This window comes from Lissotriton vulgaris, chromosome 2_1 (assembly GCF_964263255.1).
Source record: "Lissotriton vulgaris chromosome 2_1, aLisVul1.2, whole genome shotgun sequence".
Lineage (NCBI taxonomy): Eukaryota > Metazoa > Chordata > Amphibia > Caudata > Salamandridae > Lissotriton > Lissotriton vulgaris.
The window spans coordinates 1251732497-1251756444 of record NC_141687.1 but is presented as its reverse complement, the minus strand read 5'-3'; the positions used below and the strand labels follow the sequence as shown (position 1 = coordinate 1251756444).

General features: G+C 43.5%; 1 protein-coding gene across 1 annotated transcript in view; it reads left to right on the top strand.

Annotated features, from left to right (window-relative positions):
- Positions 1–23948, top strand: part of UBASH3B (ubiquitin associated and SH3 domain containing B) — an 806096-nt gene that overhangs the window by 470732 nt on the left and 311416 nt on the right. Inside the window, exon 5 of the mRNA XM_086956973.1 lies at positions 9173–9342. Within this exon, the coding sequence (XP_086813099.1) occupies positions 9173–9342 (170 nt within the window). The remainder of the gene's footprint in view (positions 1–9172; positions 9343–23948) is intronic.

The following is a 23948-nucleotide window of genomic DNA, read 5'->3' as shown; positions in this document are numbered from 1 at the left end:
CAATAGAACGGGGTCATGCCCAAAGCCGAGTGTAAGCTGTTATTATATGCAAACTCAGCGATGGGCAGAGCTGTCACCCAGTCACATGATAAAGAGGTAATCAAACATCTCAGGTACTGTTCCATCGTCTGGTTAGTTCTCTCAGTCTGTCCATCGGACTGAGGATGGTATGCCGATGACAAGCGTATTTCTGTTTTCAAAACCAGACATAATTCGGACCAGAAATGAGATATGAATTGCGCCCCTCGGTCTGATATTATCACCTCCGGCAATCCATGTAAACGTACTACAGAGGTCATAAAGACTATTGACATTTCCTTCGCCGTGGGAATCTTGCGCAGCGGTATGAAATGTGCCATTTTGGTAAATAAATCCACTACTACCAATATGGCTGTATATCCTGATGTCAATGGTAATTCCGTTACAAAATCCATACTTATGGTATGCCAGGGGGATGGCGGTACCTCCAAAGGACACAAGAGCCCAAAAGGCTTACAGTGCGATGGCTTATTAATAGCACATACAGGGCAAGATGTCACATATCCCTGGATGTCCTTTATCATGGAATTCCACCAAAACCACCGTTCACACAGCTCTCTCGTCTTTCTCATCCCAGGATGAGCCACCAGGGCCGATGAATGGCACCATTCCAAAACCTCATCCTTTAAGGAGGGAGGGATTACCATTCTGTCTCCATGATATAACAACCCTTCCTTCTCTGTTATCCCGGGCACAGACCGCAAGGAGCTTAGATCAAGAAGCTTCAGTCGCTCCCTTACCAAACGAGGAAATTCATCCATCTCCGTGGCCCCTACAATGCGTGTACCGTCTATCATAGCTCTATTCTCTGTCACAGGTTCTTCCCCTCTTGGGTCATTATGTATTCGGGAAAGAGCGTCAGACTTCACCTGCTGGGCCGCTGGTCTATAGGTGATGACAAAGTCGTACTCATTGAAGAATAGTACCCACCGCATCTGGCGAGGTGTCAGTGCCCTAGCGGAACGAAAGAATTCGAGGTTTTTGTGATCTGTATAGATGGTAATGACATGTCTGGCCCCCCACAAATAGTGTCGCCATTCCTCGAAAGCCAACTTGACCGCTAGCAGTTCTCGTTCGGCCACTGTATAGTTCCTTTCAGCTGGCAACAAGGTCTTTGAAAAGAAGGCTATTGGGTGCATATGACCGGTGGATTCGTCGCGCTGAGACAACACCCCACCCACTGCACACATGGATGCATCGGTCTCCACGAAGAACGGCAGGGCAGGATCGGGATGTACTAACACGGGGGCTGATGTAAAATGCTCCAACAATGAGCGAAAAGCAGTCTGCGTCTCAGTGGTCCACTCAAAAGGAACACCCTTCCGTAACAGGCGAGTCATTGGTGATACCACCTCAGAGAAGTGCGAAATGAAACGCCGATAGAAATTGGCGAAACCCAGGAGTACCTGGATCTGTTTCACAGAGGTAGGCACAGGCCAGGTCATAATGGCCTTTATCTTCCCAGGATCCATTCGTATTCCCTGCGCCGAAATGATAAACCCAAGGAACTCTACCTCATGAGTGTCAAACTGGCACTTCTCGAGCTTGGCGTATAGATGGTGCTCCCGAAGGGTCCGCAACACCTGAATGACATGTTCTGAATGCTCAGCTCTCGTCTCCGAAAACACCAATATATCATCCAAATAGACGATAACCGTGCGATCCAGGAATTCACTGAGCACCTCATTAATGAAGAACTGGAATGCCGCCGGCGCATTACACAGGCCGAACGGCATTACAGTATATTCATAAAGACCATACTTGGTCCTAAAAGCCGTCTTCCACTCATCTCCGGGTCTCATCCTTATCAAATGATAGGCTCCCCGCAGGTCCAGCTTAGTGAACACGGTAGCCTTGCGGAGCTGGTCTAACAACACGGAGATGAGCGGAAGAGGGTACCTATTCTTCACTGTGGCGGCATTCAAGATCCTATAATCTACACACGCCCTGAGGGTCCCTTCCTTCTTAGGAATGAAGAAAATAGCCGAGGAACAAGGGGATGAAGAAGGACGAATAAACCCAAGTCTCAACATCTCATCGATGTATTCCTTCAAATGTTCCTCCTCGGGCTCCGACAACGCGTACACCCGGCAACAAGGCAAGGAGACCCCCGGTACCAAATCGATCTTACAATCATAAACCCTGTTCGGGGGAAGTTCCTGAGCATTCGTTTTATCGAAAACATCCTTAAACTCCGAGTACTGGGGAGGGACAGTTCCCACATCCATTACCGCACAAACCAATGGATCGATCTGAGCCCCTGCTACAGCATAACAATGCTTCAAACAGTGTACTGAATCTAGCGTTACCAACCTCCTCACCCAATCTATCCTAGGATTGTGCTTCTGCAGCCATGGCACACCCAACACCAGACCAAAAGAAGGGGCATCAATTAAGTCGAAAACCACCATCTCAGAATGCCCATTCTCACATGACAGACCCAACGGTGCAGTCCGGCGAGTAATACACCCTGATGTCAGCTCGGTCCCATCAATAGCCCTTACTGGCTCAGGTCGTTCTTTCAACTGCCAGGGAACCCCCAACTTATCTGCCATAGTGATGTCCATAAAATTGCCAGTGGCACCTGAATCCAATAACACCGACACTGCAACACATTCCTGAGTCCTCAACAGTAATTGAGCATTAATAACGAAATGTCTTGGTGCTTGATCTACCGATCCGACCACCTCATACTGTTGACCACCACTTTCAAGTGTCCTATGGTCTATCTGAACACAAGCCACCTTCTTGCCGAATCCCACACCAGAGGGCTTCACCGGACATTCCCTGGCGAAATGGCCCCCTTGTCCACAATACAAGCACAGGTTATTCTCCCTCCTTCTCTTCTTCTCTTCAGGCGCCAAAGGACCCCGTACCCCACCCAATTCCATAGGTTCCGGAGCCACCTTGTGGTCCCCTGTACTCTTTACCTCGGCCTTTGCGTAACTACCTCTGATCGCCTGAAACCTGCTCCTCTCACCCCGCCTCTCAGAGACCCTATGGTTCAATTTAACCACCAGATCGATAAATGCTGAACAATCCTCCGGTGGATCCACCACTTGTGAAACAATGTCCTTTAGTTCTTCACAGAGACCTTGGTAGAATATTGATGTTCTCTTTTCAGTGGGCCAATGAGTCTCAGAAATCAGTCTGTTAAAGGATGCAATATAGGACAACAAATCCTGTCTGCCCTGCCGAAGCTTCATCAATTCTGCATCACTTGCCTGCATGAACGCATGCTTGGCAAACAGTGCCCGCATTAGTTCCTTAAATGCGTCATAATTATATAATACCCGATCATCGTTATCTACCAAGGGTATAGCCCATTGAGCAGCATTGCCAGCCAAGTAGGAGATTGTAAAGGCCACTTTTGCGGAATCATCAGGGAAGGCACTTGGTCTACACATGAAATGTAGCTGGCACTGGGTCATAAACATCCCAAATTTCTCACTATCTCCCGTAAATCTCTCGGGAGCAGCTAGTGGCACGGCGACCGGGGAAGACACTGTAACGTTAATGGGGTTGCTGGAACTGCTACCTCCCGTTACCCCCTGACTAGCCCCCCCGCCATACTGAAAGGTCGCTGGGTGAATGATGGAAGAGGTTCCCCTCTGATGTAACTGCTCCCTCGCCCTAACGGCCACTAATTCCTGTTTTAATCCCGCATTTTCTTGCTGCAGATCCTGGACCTGCGACTGTAAAGTCTGCAAGGCCCCCATAATGTCTTGTAATGAGGGGCCTCCTGGGCCCTCACCCACCGCGTTCCCATCCACATCCATGTTCGCTCAGGCAGTGCTAAAATACGTGGGCTTGATATTCTGTTGGGCCCGACTCAGCCCGCCCGAGCACTGCAGGAGCGAAGCATGCACCAGTCCCCTTCCCGTATCCACAGGAAGCCCACTGATTTGAATACACAGTGAGCCCTCCAGTGAACCTGAAAAGAGGGTGGTTTAGTTTGAGACACCAAGTCTCCCACCCTGTAGTATGCAGGACACAGCTCCCTCCTTCACGCTTCTGCACCTGTGGTAAAGGGAGAGAATGTCTCTCAAGAACAGTATAATACAGTCTATTCTATCATGGCCATGGTCCACCAAAACATCATACACCAACCCCCTGACTTCTCCTTACCAGTGGTAAGTGCAGGTTTAGCTTCGTGCAGGCACTGGGTTCTCCTCTTATATAATGCTCCAGGGAGATATAAACCCAGTCAGGGGCAACAAAACAAAAGATGTCCTGCAAGCACTGAAGGCGCCTACACAGCACCGTGCTAATTAAAGGGGAAAAAGAAAGCTGGGGACAGGGTACAGAATGCCAGCTACAAAAAACCCCTTCTATGAGTTTTCAGTTTAAAAACGGGTCCAAGGGAATGCCTAAATGCTCTTCCTTCCGAGCGCCCGTGTTCCGTGTTTACACAGCGTCCTGTGTACAGCGGAATAACCCAAAACGTCACTTCCCGGGAACACAACGATGTGGACAGACGCCTAAGCCTAGACGTCTTCCTGCGCAGCTGCAGAATGAAAGGTAAACAGCGCGCAATATCGCCGGAAAATAAAACGGGAGCCCCCGCTTCTGGGAATGTGACACATAAAAATTATACCGGCACAGGAAGGAAGGAACATAAAACAAAAAAGACTAAAAGGGATAAGGACTAGAAAACCGAGTAGAGGAAAAAACGGGATATAACGAAAAAAGGGGGAGGGGGAGGAACTAACTTACTATCTATTCAAGGACGAGGGTTTCAGGAAACAGCAAAAACACAGGATGTAAAAAAGGGAATCACAAAAACGAACTGGAAGTCCCCACGAGCCCGTGGGAGACTAAATGGAGTAAAAACAACAGAACTCCAATACTGCAGAACCTCAAGCTGGATACAAGGCCACAACGTTGGCGATATCAAGCAATGAGCATGGAAAAAGGACACCAATATATACCCAGCCCCAGGTCATGTGATAGTGGCCCATGGTCACAGAAACAGGACTGACCACATATCCCTAACAATATTGCACCTTTTGATCACTCCTACACAATCTTTCAACACTGCAAGTTCTATCCCACACCACAGAAACACACATATTCTATGGCATGATCCATCACTGGTGGTTCCTTTGGATTGGAGCAACACACAATACCATCAGGTGTGTCGCCCAAATATCTGGACCATCTCTTCAGTAATCCCAGATGATGAAGCTCTGCCATTGGGTGGGCTGATGGGATTCATTTAATTTCTTTTCTGTGCAAACACATCCTGGGTAACCACTGGGTTTACTGTTTTTACGCCCATATCCACCTATAAACCAGTGACATTTGTTGTTGTTTAGTGTCCAAAGGACACCCTGTTGCACCCCTGAATATGCATGGGTGCACATGTGGCGCACATACATGCCCTAAGGGCATGTATGTGCATCACATGGCACTTGGAAAAATGCAAAAATGTGCTTTTTTCAAGGAATTCGCAACTTACCACCAACTAGAAGTTGGTGGTAATTTGCGATTCCTTAAGGACATTTAGCAATTTTTTTGGGCTTCTTACATTGCATTTAAGGAATCGCAAAATGTGCGATTCCTTAAATGCAATTGCAAAATAAGGAATCGCAAATTTTGTGATTCCTTATTTTGCATGCAGATTTGTGTGATACATATCATTTAGCGAAAATGCGTTCGCATTGGGCTTGATACATATGGCCCTAGGTCTCTCAAGAACATCAGTATCTGTCAGCCCAAATCCTGGCTAGCTCATAGTGCCTCATCTGAACTCCTAACCTTCCCAGAACCGTAGGTGATTTTGTCAACCTAGAACATGGCCCTCTAGTCTCCAACAGAACTATGGAAACAGATCCTCCCCTTGCGTCACTCACTAATGCATGCCAGTAGTAAACATAAGAAAGACGCAAAGAAAGTTTACAATATCTTTAGTGAAGATACCGTAGTCTATCATGAAGTAAATGGGCTGTGATTATTAGACACATAGAACTAAACAAGGTAATTAGCACTAATATCAGGCTGTAAAAAATAAACACCCCCACCTTGGTAAATTATCTGTCTTGTCTAAGCCTACCCTTAATGTGTGAGCACAGGTATATATACATGATCTCTCGGATGGGCAAAAGACCCATTACCTTGTGTATATAGTTCGGAGGTCTGCATTCTGAGTGTAAACTCGTCTTATGCAAGGCTGCATATCAGGCTCTGTAGGTGTTCATTCCAGGACCTCTCTCTGCCGGAATTCTCCTCTTTGCCCCCAAGGGGATGAGACACAGTTTATATGGTGAGAACTACTGTGTTGGAAAGCTGGAGCTGTGCTACCTTGTTCTGTCCAAAAACGTTAGGAATTCTTGCTGAACAAGCAAAGCAAACAGTACACCATATTGTTATGTTTTCAAGGCAACCTTGTTCAAACTGTGTAGCCTGAATCCCAAAAAGAATCACTTACTAACAAACAACATGTACAACGTATTCCTAAAATAATGTCACAAAAACATATGTACTATGTATAGCTATGCGGAGCAGAGGCAGCCTTAATCGTCTAATACATGAAACTATGGGAGTACCAAAGTGGGACCAGAAGAGAAATGACTGCAGTTCTTTTGGTCAGTAGTCTTCTGAAACACGTCATTACAGATAAGCCATTTTTCAAGTTGACCAGAACATCCAAAAACTGCACTCTTCCATTGTTAAGATTCATTTCTTATTCAGCTCAGCAGTGTTATTCAATAGGTTTTCAATTGTGCCATGCCATATAAGAAAAATGGGATCAATGCTTTGAAGATATTGGAGCAAATCTTCTATCCAGTTCTTGTCACCATTAATGAGGTCCTTTTCAAATGTGGCTATAAAATTATTTACATAACCAGAACAAAAATCCTACCTACCCATTAAAAATAACTGTGAAATTATGAAAAGTAACACCATTTGTTAAGAAAGATTTTATTGGCTCCCAACTCATCAGACATAGCTGTATTTTGCATTAACAGCAATTGTGCATGGCCAATCTTCATCAAATCCTGCCAATTATACTTTGCCAATTTTATTCAAGAAATCAGCAGTCTCCTTCATGTATGCTTTCATACCCTGGAAACACAAGGAGATGATGAATGGAGTGCTGACACTTTTCAGACACTCACACCCATTCACAGATCTGGGTTGAATCCATAATCATTCTTTAGCTCACTTCACCACCATAGTATGGACCCAGCCCTATACAATCAGTCTTGACCTTGTGCCTCATTGGAACAGTCTAGCCCGAACTGCCAGGCCAGGTCCTCCCTGGACCGAAAACAAGCATCCTGAGACCGGTTTCAGGGTAACACCCCTCATCAGCCAGGCTAGCTTGAATCCAGTGGCAAAGTGAGCAAGGTACCCACATCTGGGCATACCCTGCCAACTTAGAGTGAACAAAGCAAACACAAGGAGATGATGGACGGAGTGCTGAAATTTGTCAGACACTCACCCTAGTCACAGATCTGGGTTGAATCCATCATCGTGGTTTAGCTCACCTCGCCACCCCAGTTTGGACCCATCCATATGCAAATCAGTCTTGACCCTGTGCATTATGGATCACAGTCCAGTTCAATCTACACATCAGTGTCTTACATATGTGCATTCACTTTTTATTGTAGAATGAGGTTTCCATTATGACCATTATGCTGTTAGGTGCAATTTACATCGTGATCTTTTTGTTTTTTTCACCAATTCAAGTCATTTAAATCTTTGCTGACTAGTATTTCAAAAGTGTCCAGAGTTTTATGCTAGTTTTGTTGGCATAAAAGTACTCTAAGGTGTAAATTCTTTGTACTGAGGTATCTTGATATGAACTTTCAACTTGGCTGAAAAAATACTTTAGACACAAAGCATGAATTTAAAAACAGAAACATCTGTCTCCTTTATGATATATTTAGGTCACAGCATTATATCAGACGATATTTTCGCTACCAGTATTCCAATATACATCCAGAGGGCTATGGGAAAGTCCACAGCACAATCTGAGAGTGAAATTAAATGGCCAGATGGTTATCTAACCTTCTTTCGACAAAGCCAAGCTCTTTGAAATCTCGAATCTCTTGGTGATGCTAGGTCTAATTCTTTAATCAGTGTCCACATCTAGAATGCTTACTTACATTTTGACTTCCGATGCACATAGCACAAATCTAGTGTGCGCTCCTTTCTTTGCTGTTTGAGTTCCCCAGGCCTACCCAGTGAACCGAAGCAAAGGTAAGGATGCTTTTTATGTGCAACAGGAGACACAGAACACAAACAGGAATCTGGTAGGCATCACTCAGGAGATAGTAAGATTTGCCTCATAATGCTGCCTTAAAACATTAAATGTTGTTATAGTACATTTTTACGTCAACGTATCCAAAGGGAAATACCTAAATATAAATATTTTTTTTAATCTACCGAAAACGAAACAGACAAAAGGAATAAAAGTGTAAGTTTACCTTTGAGAATTAGGTTCTTAGGTGAGTAACTGTGAGTTACCCGGATGTTTTTCATTGAGGGGTTCAGAGTGACATCAAATAGACAATGAGAACGAAGCCTGAGTAGCCTATGATATCACTCAGAACCCCAAGATGAAAAACATCTCAGTAACCCAGTTATCCATCTATAAATATATGATATCTGTGGCCCTCAAAATGATCTACCCGTGCTAAAAATTCCTAATCCCCAAAATAAAGTTCCGGTATACACAAAAACTAAAATAACTAATTAGAGAGACTGATAATACAAATCAAGCAGTCATTACTAATGCTAATGTGGAAAAGCACCAGCCAGAAAATGCAGCATTGCAGTTACATTTTCTTATGTCATCTTATGCTGTCCTATGTTTTCATTTATATCATATTTTGGTTTGTATGTTAGGTTATCTTATGTTATTTATAGAATTATATCTTATATTACCTATGCTTTTTTATGAGATATGTTTAATTTAATGGTATGTTTGCCTGGGTTTTTGCAATACCAGGTTTTGTGTTCTCTCTTAGTAACTGATGGTGTCTGCAACTTTCTAACCCTGATGAAACAGACAGGACATTGTTTTGTACCGATGTTAATAGGAGGACCTCACCCTTTAAATATTTTATGTAGAATTCTGAAAGATCGTGAATATATATATTAATTTGTTGTATTTTTTTTAAAGATGTGCATGTGGAGCCCCATAAAAAGCAACTCCATGTGACGCTGGCCTATCATTTTCAAGCCAACCATTTGCCCACGCTGGAGAAATTGGCGCAAAATATCGACATCAATCTGGGGTGTGACTGGGTTGCAGCAATATTTTCTCGGGATATACGATTTGCGAATCATGAGGTATGTCTTTCAATTGAATGATTTTATATTGATTCAGTGGATCTTCTGAAAAGATGTGCGAAATCGTGTGTTAAAATGTAGTTCTTCCTATATAACTTCTAGCCTAATGTACATTGCCCTTGCCTTACGCAAGTAGCCCCAAGGCAATGCCCGTACTTAACTGAGATTTACAAAACCATGCAAGGGAAGATTTGCACCGCCTTGCGTGACTTTGTAAAAAGAAAAAAGTCATGCCGCGCATTGCCAGGGAAGCCGTCTATGGTGGAGTATGGCTTTCCCTCGCATCCACCAATGGATTCTGCTGCATTCCCGGAGTTACAAACAGATATCTTTATTTCTCCCCGTTACTTACTTTGTCTATGTTTTCTATGGGTGATGCATTATCCATCACACGTGAAAAAAGGAAAATAGACTTCAGTATTGGTTTCCTGCGTGAAGGTGTTTCCTCCTTTACAAAAACAATCTTGCTCGTAATGCAGGCACCCTTGCAGTATGATGCAATGGAGCCTGCGTTGGTGCTAGGCTGCACATACTGCGCCAGCGCAAACACAGTGCAGTATGTGCAACGCAGTGCTTCAAGCTCCATTGCTGCATTGCATTTTATGAAAGAATAGTCCAACTGAGCCTAAATACTGGAATACAATGTGACTTTAACACACCCATTCAAAAGATTCTATGTAAAATGTATAGTATAAAAGGAAGAAATCAAAAATATAGAAACTAAAAAATCTTCAGCGAAAATCTCAAATTCTTCAGAAGTAACTCAGTGGCTGGTACTGTGGAGTTCTTATCCCTCTTCCCACTCTCACCACATTCTCTCTTCCTTGATACCCCTAATCACATTTCTTAATTGTGTTTTGCCACACAGAATCAAAGGCCCTTTTCAGTTTTTTAATATAACGCTCTGAATGTTACCCATGCCTTCCTTACTCGCTGTAACACATATCAGTATTTTAAACACTTTTACAGTTTGTTTTTCACGTCTATTGCTTTTAAATTTGTAAAAATAAAAGATCAAAATGATCTTACTTAATTTATATTTTGTTAGTTTTTGATTTCTCCCTTGTTTTAATGTTTAATGCATAGTGGAACACTGGAATATTGAGAGCTCCATTGAAGACAGTGGAGTAGCTCAGGACCTATAATGGTTGGTATAGGCCTTCTGCTCCAACATGACAATGTTTGACTTTGTTTTTCTCCTTTTTAAAATCGAATATAGTGCCATGGAGTGTAACATGGTGCAATTGAAGAAAATCTAGCCTTAGAAAGCTGTGAACATTTCATAACTGTGGAGCTGTGCAACACAGATTTCCACCATCCCATGCCATCTTGCCTCTGAAGATCAATTAGCCATTGTCAAAGCGTAGCTTGGCCCATATTGTTGGTGGGTGTAAGTCTAAGATTTCCCAACAAGCACTCTGTCATACTGTTGTAAAGGGTACTGCGCAGACACAGTGGTTAGAAGTGGTAAGTGGCTTTATTGCAGACAACGGATAGGAGCTGTATCTAACTGCCCTTCCAGGAACTTTCGCCCTCAAACCATAATGTGGAACCCTGTACTGGCAAGATTCCACTAACCCCATAGCACAAGACAACAGGCTTAGCACGAGACACAAAGCACCTAAGCACTATATAACACATACCCAACTCAGAAGAACAAGGGGTGCACATGTGACAGGAAGCAGTGTTGTAGAAGAGAGGAGGCAGTCCTGATTCTGGTTCAGTGAGCTATTTTTAGCTAAAGTCAAGCCAGCCCCAGCAAATCTATGTACCGGTGGAGAGTGCCATGCAGCAGCGCCCACACATAGAATGTGAGTGTATTGTGTGGAGAAGCAGCCTGCAGAGAGGAGAGAGGTACATTTTTACCTCTCGGTCATGACAAGACTGCAAATGCTCAGCTTCGTGGGAGTAACAATTTTCTTCATTAATGGTGTTCATGGGCTGACAGCAAATTTTATTAACCTTATGATTACGAACCATTAAATTACCTTGAATATTACAAGCAATTATTTTCAGATAGCGTAAAACTCCCTGAGGTGCTTTACTATTTTGTAACTTGTCTCCTGTAGGTTGCACAAGGATCACTGCAAAACCGCATTAACCCTCTGAACTTTCATACCTCGTAAACATCTGTGATCTGCATGTTGCATGCTATACTCTGCAGTAGACACAATATCCATTTTATTCTGTGTATATGTAGATCTCAATATTTAGTGCATCAACCACCTGAGCTATCTTACCACTGTTATAAGCTGAAATGTTTGGCTACACATAGGTATCTGCAATAGGATCTTTAACCAACCGAGGTATCTTAAAATTGAGTTTCTTATTCATTGAGCAAGGCAAAACAGATTCATGATCACATTTTCCTCGTCAATTTATTTTGTGGCAGAGTGTGTGCAGTTAATACATATATCCTGAAAGACCATCGTCTGTCACTGATTCAGCTACTCGTGGTGCACTCCCTCATGACTCCACCCCGTCTAGCACTAATCTTCCCTCACCAGGTTTGTTTGTTTGTTACATTTCTAATACTGATTGGAACCCTCACTAGCTATTCATAAGAGCATGTCTAGAAGGGTGATAATGATAGGTAGCGTAGATGATACTGGGCTCAGGTGAGAAGACTAGTTTAAGCCAAGAATTCCACCCCCTGAGCAGCACAAGATCAGGAATCCCAAGGTAGACTGGAACTAAGGAAAGGAGCTTCAGTTCAGTCTGTGCCACAGGGCACGAGAAACAGCCATTCATGCTACCTCCAACAGGATGAGTCAGACAAGAACTAGCCCACAGATCACCACCCTGCTGCCCGAACATATAAGCAACCAGCCGGTTAAACATGGAGCAGGTTTACCCTTCATACATGGCAATGTGATCAGTTTTACCTCCCCCTCCCAAAGTGTAGATGTCAGATGGAGTTCATTGAGGGACAACATGCACATAGAGGAGGCAGGTGGGACGAGGAGCCTGGCACAGTAAGTACAAACATGCAAATGTGTTTATTCACTAATAATGACCTTTTATAAAGCACTATACAAAGAGATATTTTAGGCACGTATGCCCTTATTTTGAGTCCTTCGTATTTTCTTGCAGGCATACTGGGAACTGGAATCTCCAACTCTGTCCAGAATCCTGCACTAAAATACAGGATTAATGAAATTTTCCCCAGAATTGGGAATAATGCATAGACCTAGGAATACCTGGTCGTATTCTGTGTTTTCCCCCCATTCTGTAGAAAATAACAAGCAAACATCTGCATCCATTTCCACCAGTTTTTAGCACAATGTGGGGTTTGATTTGCCTAATGCTGGACGCAGCAGATAGTACGGCGCAGAGGGAAGATCATTAGTAGGAGAGAGAGCTGGGGATCATTAAGTGTTCCCTCTTGCTGCAGTAAAACGGCAAGGTGCTTCGGTTGCCCACAGCCTCAATAACTCCTCTATCAGATCCGGGTACAGTATCTAAGGGCTTGAGATTACTGGGTCCGGTATTTGCAGGTAAACTTCCATACTGAGACATGGAAAATCCTGTAATTGCTCAGAGTGGTATCGCCCTGAGATACTGCTATAGGAAACTTGTATAAAGTGCATGAATGGTGTTAGTTGCTACCCAACTGAACCAAGGCAGTAAGAATCTCCAAGCATACAAACTTCTGTCTTGCATGCTATATGCAGCTGCTTGTAGAGCACGCATATCTCATGGAGCTAATGTTACAGCACTCTAACTTGTTACATACAAGTTATCGGTCAGCAACAGATGCAGTATCCTACCAAGAACACAAATGTCTGACCTAACTTTCTATGCAATACACAAGGACCAGTAACAGGCAAGTTAAACAACGGATATATGGTAACCATGAGAAATTGCCATTATCTACAGACCTTCAGAATTTCACTGCTGCATGAGGCACTACTATCCAAATTAATGATTCGTAGAGTAGTAATTTAGGATGACAAAATACCTTTCACTAGATAGGGTGAAAGTGATTTATGAATGGGACGTGCAGCTCTCCTGTATCACCTCACATACAGGAATGGATGAGCGGAACGACATGCTGCATAAATGCCTGAAAACCCAGATCAGAGATGCTTTGTCACTCACTGATTATGTCCTGACCTGAGGTGTCACCACTGATCACTGGCATGTAGACCCAGTAGTTTTGGGAGGAACCAAAGCTGTTACAGAGGGCATATAGTGAAATCATAGGTGGCTGCTGCTCAGAGGAGCGGCCTGAAATCAGAACCTTTCACGCAGCTTCTGGGCTGCCATTAGCCCTTGCGCATCAGGTCACACTGAAGGCATCCTTACAGAGCAAGTTACAAACAGTGGTTTGCGGTGCAGGCACACAATACTAAAGCAAAAGCATACCTATCCCTGACCACTCTTGAACCTACACACAATCATAACCTGGTTATCTGACAGTCGCTCACCCTCCCAAAGCTTGCTTGCAAGCAGTGAAGTGATGGTAAGGAAAGGGTCTGATCATCACCTCACACATTCGATGGGGGCTTCCTTAACCCAACTCTGAAAAATGATATGGGGGGTGTTAAACCGCATACACTATCCCTAACAAAACGCCCCTGTCACTGTGCGGCAAAAGGACAAAAAGTCACAATTAAAAAAGAACACTTTAAAAGGGGCGATTCTCTTTTTTTATTGTCTCTTGTTAAAGCAACTCATTCTGATGCCAGGGGCGGCTTTAGCGCTGCTGTCGCCCCGTGCGACAATCTTTTATGGTGCCCCCTTCCCCCAATGACTTCTTTCTCCACTGATTTCCTCACTACAACCATCCAACACTGCCCTTCATCCCTCCATAGCCTCTTTCGCAAATGCATTTAATTTGTTTTAGAGTGCTATTCATACCAGGGTAGGGTGTCAGATCCCTTTACTTCACACATAAACTATGCAGAGACAATGAATCATACATGTGTAAACCAGTCTGTAGGAAATGTTACTTAAAACAATGAGGATTGCAAGGTGTAGGAATCATATATTATTTATACTAGTAGGTAGTATATTTTAAGAGTGATTGGACTTAAGAAACATAAACTTGGGATTTAAAACATACAATTGCGGTCGGCTTTACTAACGAGACTGTATTTCCATCCAAACCAACCCTTTTTTTAGCAACAGCATAATGAAAGACTGGGGAAAAACATTACACTCTAACTTATACCATGCAGTCTGCATGCTACTCCTTGTTGACAGTTCATAGGTCACTGATCTATATTACTTAGGATTGTAATTTATGAACAGCAAGTAAGAAAAGGATCTCTGTGACAAAAACAGAAACCCACTGGGCTATCCATATAAAGACAGTTCTATGCACGGTACACGTGCTTTGCAGAAGGCACATTAACCCTCTGCACTACCTTAGGATGAGTCAAAACTGCCACTAGAAAACTCAGATCTCTCTCCAGCAGAAACGTAACGTTTAATCACCAGCGTTAGCTTGCTATTTTTACTGTTTCTGAATCCTGCTGGAGCACACAGGGAAATCTGCTTCAGCAGATGCTTTTCAACCTAGTTATTTTCTACCACAGTGCCCCCCAACTCCGCACAAAGAGATTACCACCCTAAAAGCCGGCTCTGTCCGATGCCCAGCTGTTGGTCACCCAAAACTACATGCACATGTTTTAAACTTCAAATAAACGTTCCCAGAATCATGTAAGAATTCAGTTTTTATTGTCTGGCTTTCAGTGCTGCAGATAACTGACAGCTGCTAAAAGCACTTGTTGGCAGGACAATATATATTTGATTTGATATGATTTGATTTTGAAATTTATATATAGCGTTCGAATGCCCAGGGGCGTCTAGACGCTGCAATGGAGGAATCTGCCGGAGGTGAACAGTAGGAGATAGGATTTAGTTTGAGAAAAGCCAAGTTTTCAGTGCTTTTCTAAAAGAGAGTAATGTTGGGCAGCTTTTTATGGCTAGAGGGAGCATGTTCCACAATTTTACGGTGTTCAGGAGAAAGCTACTTCCTCCCCAGGAAACCTTCCTAAATGTAGGTGTGTGGAGAAGTTTGCTGTGAGCTGAGCGAAGCATTCTACAAGGATGGTACCATGAGAAATGCTGTTTCAGGTATGCAGGTCCTGTTCCATGTACAGCTTTATACGCTAGACACATACATAAAACTCATACATCAGAGTTACCAAACAAGTTGAGTCCATATACACGGCAGGTGCACAGATGGCCTGTGGTAGACAGAAATGTAAAAAATACAAACCTAAAGAGCGTCAGTCTCCCCCACCTGTCTGGTCCACTTGCCTTCTCATGAGCGAGCACAGCACTCCCAGAACACACTGAAGTAGAATTCGAATTGTAGAAAAAAGACAGTGTATGCTACAAGCTGCTCAAACACTGAGCCCGAAAGCGGTTCCACACCCTGACAAAGGCGCAAAGGAATAAGTTATAGTTAGGTCACTGAGTTAGGCTCATGTAGTGAGGCAGCTTATTCCTTACATCAGGGGTCTTCAAACTGTGGGGCGCGACCCCCAGGGGGGCCGTGGAGCGATACAAAGGGGGTCGCGCCTTCACAGTGTCGCCCTGGCCTCCAGGGCTTCAGCCCTCCTCCTCCCCCATCCTGTGTCTCAGCCCGGCTGCTGCAGTGCAGCTCGCGCTCCTGGGGCCTCGGCTGGGCAGTGTCTGGAGTCTTATCTCCGGCCCGAGTTTTTCACAGGTCTTTAAAGACCATTAGCATATTTACAAGGCTTTGTTAACTGATTACCAAAGCTTTGTTTTTTTATGGTTCCAGTACCCCCTGGGCCCCCACTCTGCCTATTCCTTACATTTGTATTTTTACACTTACTGCTGTAGTGTGAGAATGCATTTAATGAAAAGAAATATAAAGTTGTGTTGCCAAAAGAAACATGCCTGCTATGTGTTTAAAGATCCTGCAGGGACCTGCTCTTGACACTAAATTAAGTTATAAATAAAAAAGTCTGTATTAATTAGTTATGTGACTTTTCTGTCTTTATTCTCTTTAATTATTAGTCATGGATCATTGAGGCATCCCTAGAACACAATTAAAAGTGCTTTCTATTTATATTTGCTGTTCTAAGTATTCACAGATAAGTGCAAGAAATACAGCTGTAGGTGACTGCTTATTTCTGGGCCATCAAAATAATGAGCTGGTAACCCTAATCATTAGACTGGAAGTTTGTTGTAGGATCAGCACATTATTTATTTCCTCCACCCTCGAACCCTGATTAATGCCATTATAGCAATAGTTTAACTTATATCTGAAACCCTACGCTTCAAGTTTCTGGGAATGCACCCTGCTTTCAGACTACTCACTTCTCATTCTCACCTTCACTTTCACGTTCACCCTGCACTCCCAGCGATCACAATGCACTCACACTGATCACCATGCACTCATAGCGATCACCCTGCACTCACACTGATCACCATGCAATCACACTGATCACCATGCACTCACACTGATCACCATGCACTCACACTGATCACCATGCACTCACACTGATCACCATGCACTCACACCGAACAACATACACTCACACCAATCACCATGCACTCACACCAATCACCATGCACTCACACCAATCACCATGCACTCACACTGTTCACCCGCTCACCCTGCACTCACAGTGATCACAATCCACTCGCACTGATCACAGTGCACTCACACTGATCGCCATGCACTCACAACATTCACCCGCTCACCCTGCTCACCCTGCTCTCACAGTGATCACTCTGCACTAAAAATTCGCTTGCATTGTTCACTCTGTACCTCACCCTGCAGTCACACGAGCACACTTCTCACCCTGCACTCATGTGACACTTCACTCACCTGTCCCCCCTTACTGCTCAATCTGTAGCTCACTCAAACAAGGCCATCACTAACCATGCACTAATTCGTCCCACTCTGCACTTACAGCCGAACCCAAATTCATATGGTCAACTCACTCACCCTGCAGTCACTTCTTTTACCCTACTCTCACACTGTTGCATTGCTCACCGTGCAGTCACATGGGCACTCTTGTCACCTACACAGTGCAGAAGGTTAAAGTGCCTGGTACAAAGAAGATGTACTATGCACATCACAGAACTGAGGGGCATATTACCAAGCAATAGCGATAATTATCGCTATTGCTTGGTTAGAGACAAAAATTTACCGCAGCGCTGCGGCGATTTTTACCGCAAATAAATCTTGGTATTACCAAGGTTTAACGCAAATGCGGTAAAAATCGCCGCAAAGCATGAATATCGCTGAAAAGTCAGCGATATTCATGCATTAGCGAGCTAATGCTCTTAGCCATGTTATCCACCTCCCATTGGATAACATGGCTAAGAACTGCTAAGGGCAGGTGTTAGCTTTTGGAGATATTCCCGCTTAGCGCGAATATCTCCAAAAGTTGGTAATAGGAGATAGCGATGTTAGCGACTGTTTTCAGTCGCTAACATCTTGGCACGCCCACTTTGCATCTCATTAGTGATAAATATCACTGACATGCAAAGTGGGGCCTAAGATGGTCGCTATCTCCTACTAGCTGCCGCTAACTGGTGTTAGCAGCAGCTAGGTAATAAGGAGATAATTTTATCTCCGCTTTCTTGGCTTTTAAAGCCAAAAAAGCGGAGATAAACCCCCTTGATAATATGCCCCTGAGTGTGAGTAAACTATGAGTAGCGCTATAAAAATATGAAATGTTTGTCAGACAGGTGCTATAGAGAGATGAGGTGTATTGTTGGTAAGTGGTAGTGAGGGAATTCATGGAGAAGGTGGAAAGACTGTTGCACCGTGTGCGACCAGTGCTTGGACACGCCCTGGCTGGGAGTGTTAACCCCCCCCCTCCCCGAAGTTCGGGTCTAGTGGATCCCCTGCTTCTGCCTATTATTTACATTTGTAGTGCGCTACGGTTACCAAAAGGTGTCCTGGGGCTAATAACCATCTGCCTGCAATGTGAGAGAGGGATCCGGGGTTGGGAGAGAAGAGAGGGATGGAAGGAAGGGGCCTGTCGCATAATTTGGTCCTCACCTTCCTCATAACCTAGAGGTTTAGAAATTTTTGTCAGGAGGGGGTCCTTACGCTTGAAAATGTTGACAGGGGGGTCTCGGCATCCAAAAGTTTGAAGACCTCTGCCTTACATTGTCCTAGAAAATAACGTTTCAGCGGTGGTCTTTTGCACACATTTGCATGCATGACAATGCTGGATTAGTTTCTCTGAAACAACTTTGTTTATACATCCAGCTTCGCACAACATTGTCACGATGCCTTGAACATCATGTACTAGTCCTCTCTACTCACTGGGTACAAAAGTTTCCTATCTTCATCCACGGGGTGACAGTGCTATCCACATATCCATAACATCACTAATCTAGTGCACATATCGCAAAGGCTGCTTTTTTTATAAATAATAGGCATACCGATAGACAGGTAGAAGAGGCACTTCTCTTGACACCGAAGGTCCTTGCTTGCTGAGAAATCACCATGCCTGGTCTGACATTCTGTGAGGGGTCTCGAACTCAAGACCACTGCGGGGTCCTTCACTCTCTTCCAGCAGGTAATGGGGTTGGATCGTCCCTAGGGGGATTCTTGCCTCTACACCTGCACACACTATAAGTACATTTAAAGTAGGGTTTCCATCGTAGGCGTTTGTTAGATTACCATTTTGCATATATGCCTGCCTATATCCATTGCCTCAGCACCATGGTAGAAGAGTATCTACTGTTTACTCTTTTGGCACTTGTAATCTCCTTTATTTGCTTCTGTCTCCTAATCATTGCAGTTCATGTATTTTATACCAGAATAACATTGTTTCAATAAATATTATTGAAAACGCCCCACTGTGTATTCTCTGTATATTTCTCTGAGAGCAAGTGAGCACGAGTGACTGAGCAAAATGTTCTGTACTGTATCCACGATTCCTAAGGAATCAGGGTTTTCATGTTTAGTAGTTGCCAGAAACTGCTCGCTCCTTGGTAAGTTAGGGGGGTTTGCAGTGGAACTGTGAGCTAGCTGGTCTGTAGGCCAACATATCCTGCGGGGGTGTCCGGAACTAGTCTTGACACCAAGCCCTTAGTTTATGTTGTCCAAACAATGCACTGATTCTACACATTAGTAGGAACTACACAATATGGTGCCTCCGACATTGGTTAGGCACTTATTTAATGGTCAAATCTGAGTAGTTTAGTTGTGCTTTCTTAGAGACCCCTACTCACATTAAACCGGAGATGTCCATAGTTCGAAAAGGGAATCCTCCTCAGCTGAGTAGGTATGTCCTATGTATTGGCTGCAGGTTTTATCAAGCTTGAAGGATTAAAATATTCCCGTATTGTACAAACAGATTCTTCATAAATTCATTTCTATGGATTAGTAGGAACAACACAACACCAGCACTTGCAGCACAGCGGAGTGAGAGACAGGCAGAGAGGTCCATTGCTCTGACGCGATTGTGCCTGTTTCCTTTGGATGTCGGCTTTGAGTTCAGGACCCTGCCTATGCTCTCACTTACTCCTTCCTCCAGGGCCCAGTAATCTTTTTTTTTAAAAATCTTTTTTTATTGAAAACAAGGCATGACATATGAAAAATCAAGTTACATGTGGATTGGCAATACTGTTATACTGCAAGTGTTACATTGAACCATAATTATCTCGAAACAAAAGTGACGTTCCCCAATTGAATGTAATTAGGTCCCATTCAGGGCCCAGTAATCTTAATAAAATAAATACAAGATTACTGGCATCAGAACCGATAATGCTGCCTCGAAACTGACGGAGAAATTAATTGGGGGGATGTTCCACCTTATACACAACCCTAAAGCTATGCCCTGACCATTGTTTATTAATTAAAAGGAGCTTTACTTGAAGAAATAGGTGTTAGTGGAACCACGCAACATCAGTTGATCCCCGTTAACTCTTATTGGAATGTGCTTAATTGGAAGATTTACCAATGAACTTAATTGAATTTCTTGTGTTCTCATCATTCACAAAGCAGGTACCATTAGGAATCATAAGACTGGGTAAAGTTAAATGCAGTTTACGTTGGGAAGAGGAACCAAGGAGATGTTAGAGTGTATCTTACTGTCACCATTGACATGAGCAGTTCCTCAAATGAGATGAAGTTAGACCATATTTGTTGCATGTACAAATATTAATATAAACTAGTAGAGTTTTGAATACTAACGTAATAGTAACATAATCCTAGTACATCATCCTGAGACAAAATAACCATAGAAGAATCGAGACTCTTATTGATATCTTTGGGGATTCATGTTCAGGACATGCAACCCCAGTAACATCAAATGATTATTCTTACCTGTGCTCGGCCATCCTATGTTTGAAATGAAATGAAATGAAAAGGAGATTTATAGAGCGCGAAACATTAACCCAAGGGTGTCAAGGCGCTTGCTCATCAGACAGGATTAAACTGGGCGGTTCCAAAGCACCTTAGTGACTGAACAACCATGTCTTCCACGCCTTCCTGAAGGCCAACAGATGGGTTTCTTGTTTCATCCTCATTGGAAGAGAGTTCCATAATGTGGTTGTGCCGACCAGAATACTTCTTCCACCCCTGGAACATTTTTTGACCCTGGGAACAATCAGATCATGGGCAAGGGATGAACGAAGATGACGGACTGGAATATAAGGCTGTAGATTCCGTTTTAGGAAACCAGGCCCTATGTCATGCGTGGCCTTAAACGCAATGCAAAAAGCCTTAAACTCAATTTGTCTCTTTACTGGCAGCCAGTGTAGATCTTTGAGCACCCTTGATACAGATTTGTGTTTTGGAATGTTCAACAAGAGCCGTGCCACAGAATTCTGCACCACCTGTAGTTTGGACAGGCACTTTTTTCGAATATTGATAAAAAGCCCATTACAATAGTCAGCTCTAGATAGAACAAGTGTTGAGACCACTAGTTTACGTAGCTCAGCTGGAATGAATGGGAGAATCTTTCTCAGAAGCTTTAGCGTGTAAAAGGAAAGGGAAGTAACCTGATTGACATGACTTTCAAACGAGAGCTTAGAGTCAAATATGGCTCCCAGATTCTTCAACTTGATTACTGGTGTGGGTAACGGATCCAACTCCAAGGGCCAAAGATTAGGGGACCAGAAATTGGTGTGTAAGACCTCCGTTTTACTAGAATTCAGTTTTAAACAATTGGCAGCCATATAGTCACCAAACTGACGAAGGCAGGTATGAAACTGTGCCATAGCGCCAGTGGGCGAGCCTGTCACTGAGACAATGATCTGTGTGTCATCGGCATAGGAAATAGCTGAGAAACGCAGGGACCTGATCAGCCTTGCCAGCGGTGCAACATAGACATTAAAAAGAGTTGGGCTCAAAGACGACCCCTGTGGCAGCCTGCATGGTAATGTAAAGTTAGATCACTTAGACTCATCTAAGGCAAAGAATTGCTGCCTGTCGGACAAGAATGATTCAAATAGAGTGAATGCTTTCCCTTTTATACCGATCCCCCTAAGAAATTCCAACAGTTTCTGGTGGTTCACCGTATCAAATTCAGTGGAAAGGTCAAGCAGCGCAAGTGCTGCATTGCCACCCGCATCAACTTTCTGGCTAATCTGTTCAGATGATGTAATCAGAGCCAGTTCGGTACTATGATGTTTTCGGAATCCGAAAGGGGTGTAATTCCAGAAAACCATGCCTCTCGATATATTCTGATAGAATGCCATTCGCCTTTGCCGGCAGCAGCAGTCTAGAGATCGGGCGGTAGTTGTTGGGATCTGCCCCATCTAAATTTGGCTTCTTCAGAAGAGGGAGCATTGACGCCAGCTTCCAGCTAGTGGGGAATATACCATAGGAGAACATTTGATTAAAGATAGGAGTCAAATGGAAGACAAAAAGTCCTGGTAAAAGATGGACATTTTTTAGAGGGATGGGTCCAATGGGGAACCCGATTTAGTGGACCACAGAAAGTTTATTGTCTCTTCCGTGGTCAGTGTCGGGAAAGCAGATAGTTCGGGGAAGTCCCTAGATTCAACGGGGGCTTCTGGAATTATGCTAACAGCCCCAGACACGGCTAAAGCCTCTAATGATCCGTGGATCTGACAAATCCATTATAAACCCCCTTAACTTTCTCTTGGAAAAGAGTAGCCACTGTGTTACAAAATGCCTGGTTTTTAGCTGAATCTATCTCCTCAGAGCATTTGGCTAACTTTTTTGCAATCGAGAAAAGTTCCTTTGAGGACATTTTTGCGGTTAGTATATCAGTGGTAAAATAACAGATTTTCTCCTTATAAACAAGTTTTTTGTACTTGAGCAAGGCTAGTGTATAGATAACTTTATCCTCCAACTCATATGAGGATCTCCACTTCCTTTCCAGACGGTGACATTTTTGTTTTTGTAGCCTAAGCTGTTCCGAATACCAAGGTTCAGTGGATCTAGACCTATGGCTAGAAATGCATTTGGCTGGTAGTACCTGATCTATTGACTTTCTCAGCCATTCCGCAAATGCAGTGACAGCTGCATTTGGTTCCTCTAAAAATTGTGGTGGATTTTTGGCTAAGGCATTTTCAAAAGTGTCCAGTGCCAACCTATTCCATGGCTGGACACTTTTCAGCTGCCTGTTTGCCAATTTCTTTGTCTGAGGATTTTGTACAAGAAACGAAAACATAACAGCTTTATGGTCCGACCAGACAAGCGGCAGTGATGGAAGGCATTGTAGATAATTATTGCTGGTAAATACTCCATCAAGCAGATAACCCCCAGAATGTGTACTGTCAGTCACTTGCTGAGTGAGGCCCATGCTGTTTGCAATATTAATAAATTGTACAGCATCACTATCTAATGGATCCTCAAGATGAAAATTGAAGTCACCCAAGAGCGTGAAGTCCAGTGACTGGGAAATTACATACAGGGAATTGCTTATGTCCTCCAAAAAATCAGCCCAGGAACCCGGGGTCAGTAGCATGACATACCATTAAAAGTATGGTGGTTATCTATCAGAAGTTTGAATAGTAGGGATTCCAGGGTAGGCCCATTTTTTTGACAGGTAAAAATCCCTTTCCACGTATTTCGAAACAGGATGGCCAGCCCACCCCTTCTTTTGCCTGCTCGGTGTTGTCTAAATAGTGTGTACCCAGAGAGGACCGCCATCTACAAATCGGTGTCTGAGGAGGCATCTCCCCACGTTTCTGTGATTAAAGCCACATCGACACAGTGTGTTTCGACAAACAGAGAAAACTCAGACGCATGTTTGCAAAGGGAGAGTGCATTAATAAGAGTGCCTAACAGTGTCTTTGTCTCGTTCGCTCCAACCGATAAATGCTCTAGATAAAGTGATGTCTGGGGTAATTTAGAGGGATAGAAGAAAAAACACAAGCATAACACTTAAAACGAGTCACAGAAGAATAGGTGCTAGGGACGGCTTTTAAATCACACCTACCATTTTTGTTGAGAGCTCGTAATTGTTATGCACTGTTGTCACTTCATATTTCTCTTATATTATGAGTGCTCACATCATTTTGTTTCAAATGAAAATGCGAGTTCTAATGCAATAAATATCTGAAGGTTAGAATGTAACAAAGCTAGAAGTATTATTCTGAGCAAAAAGCAATCTTCAGGTCTATATAGCATACAATTGGATACTGCAAGTAAAGTGCAGTTGGGATAGGAAGCATCAGCT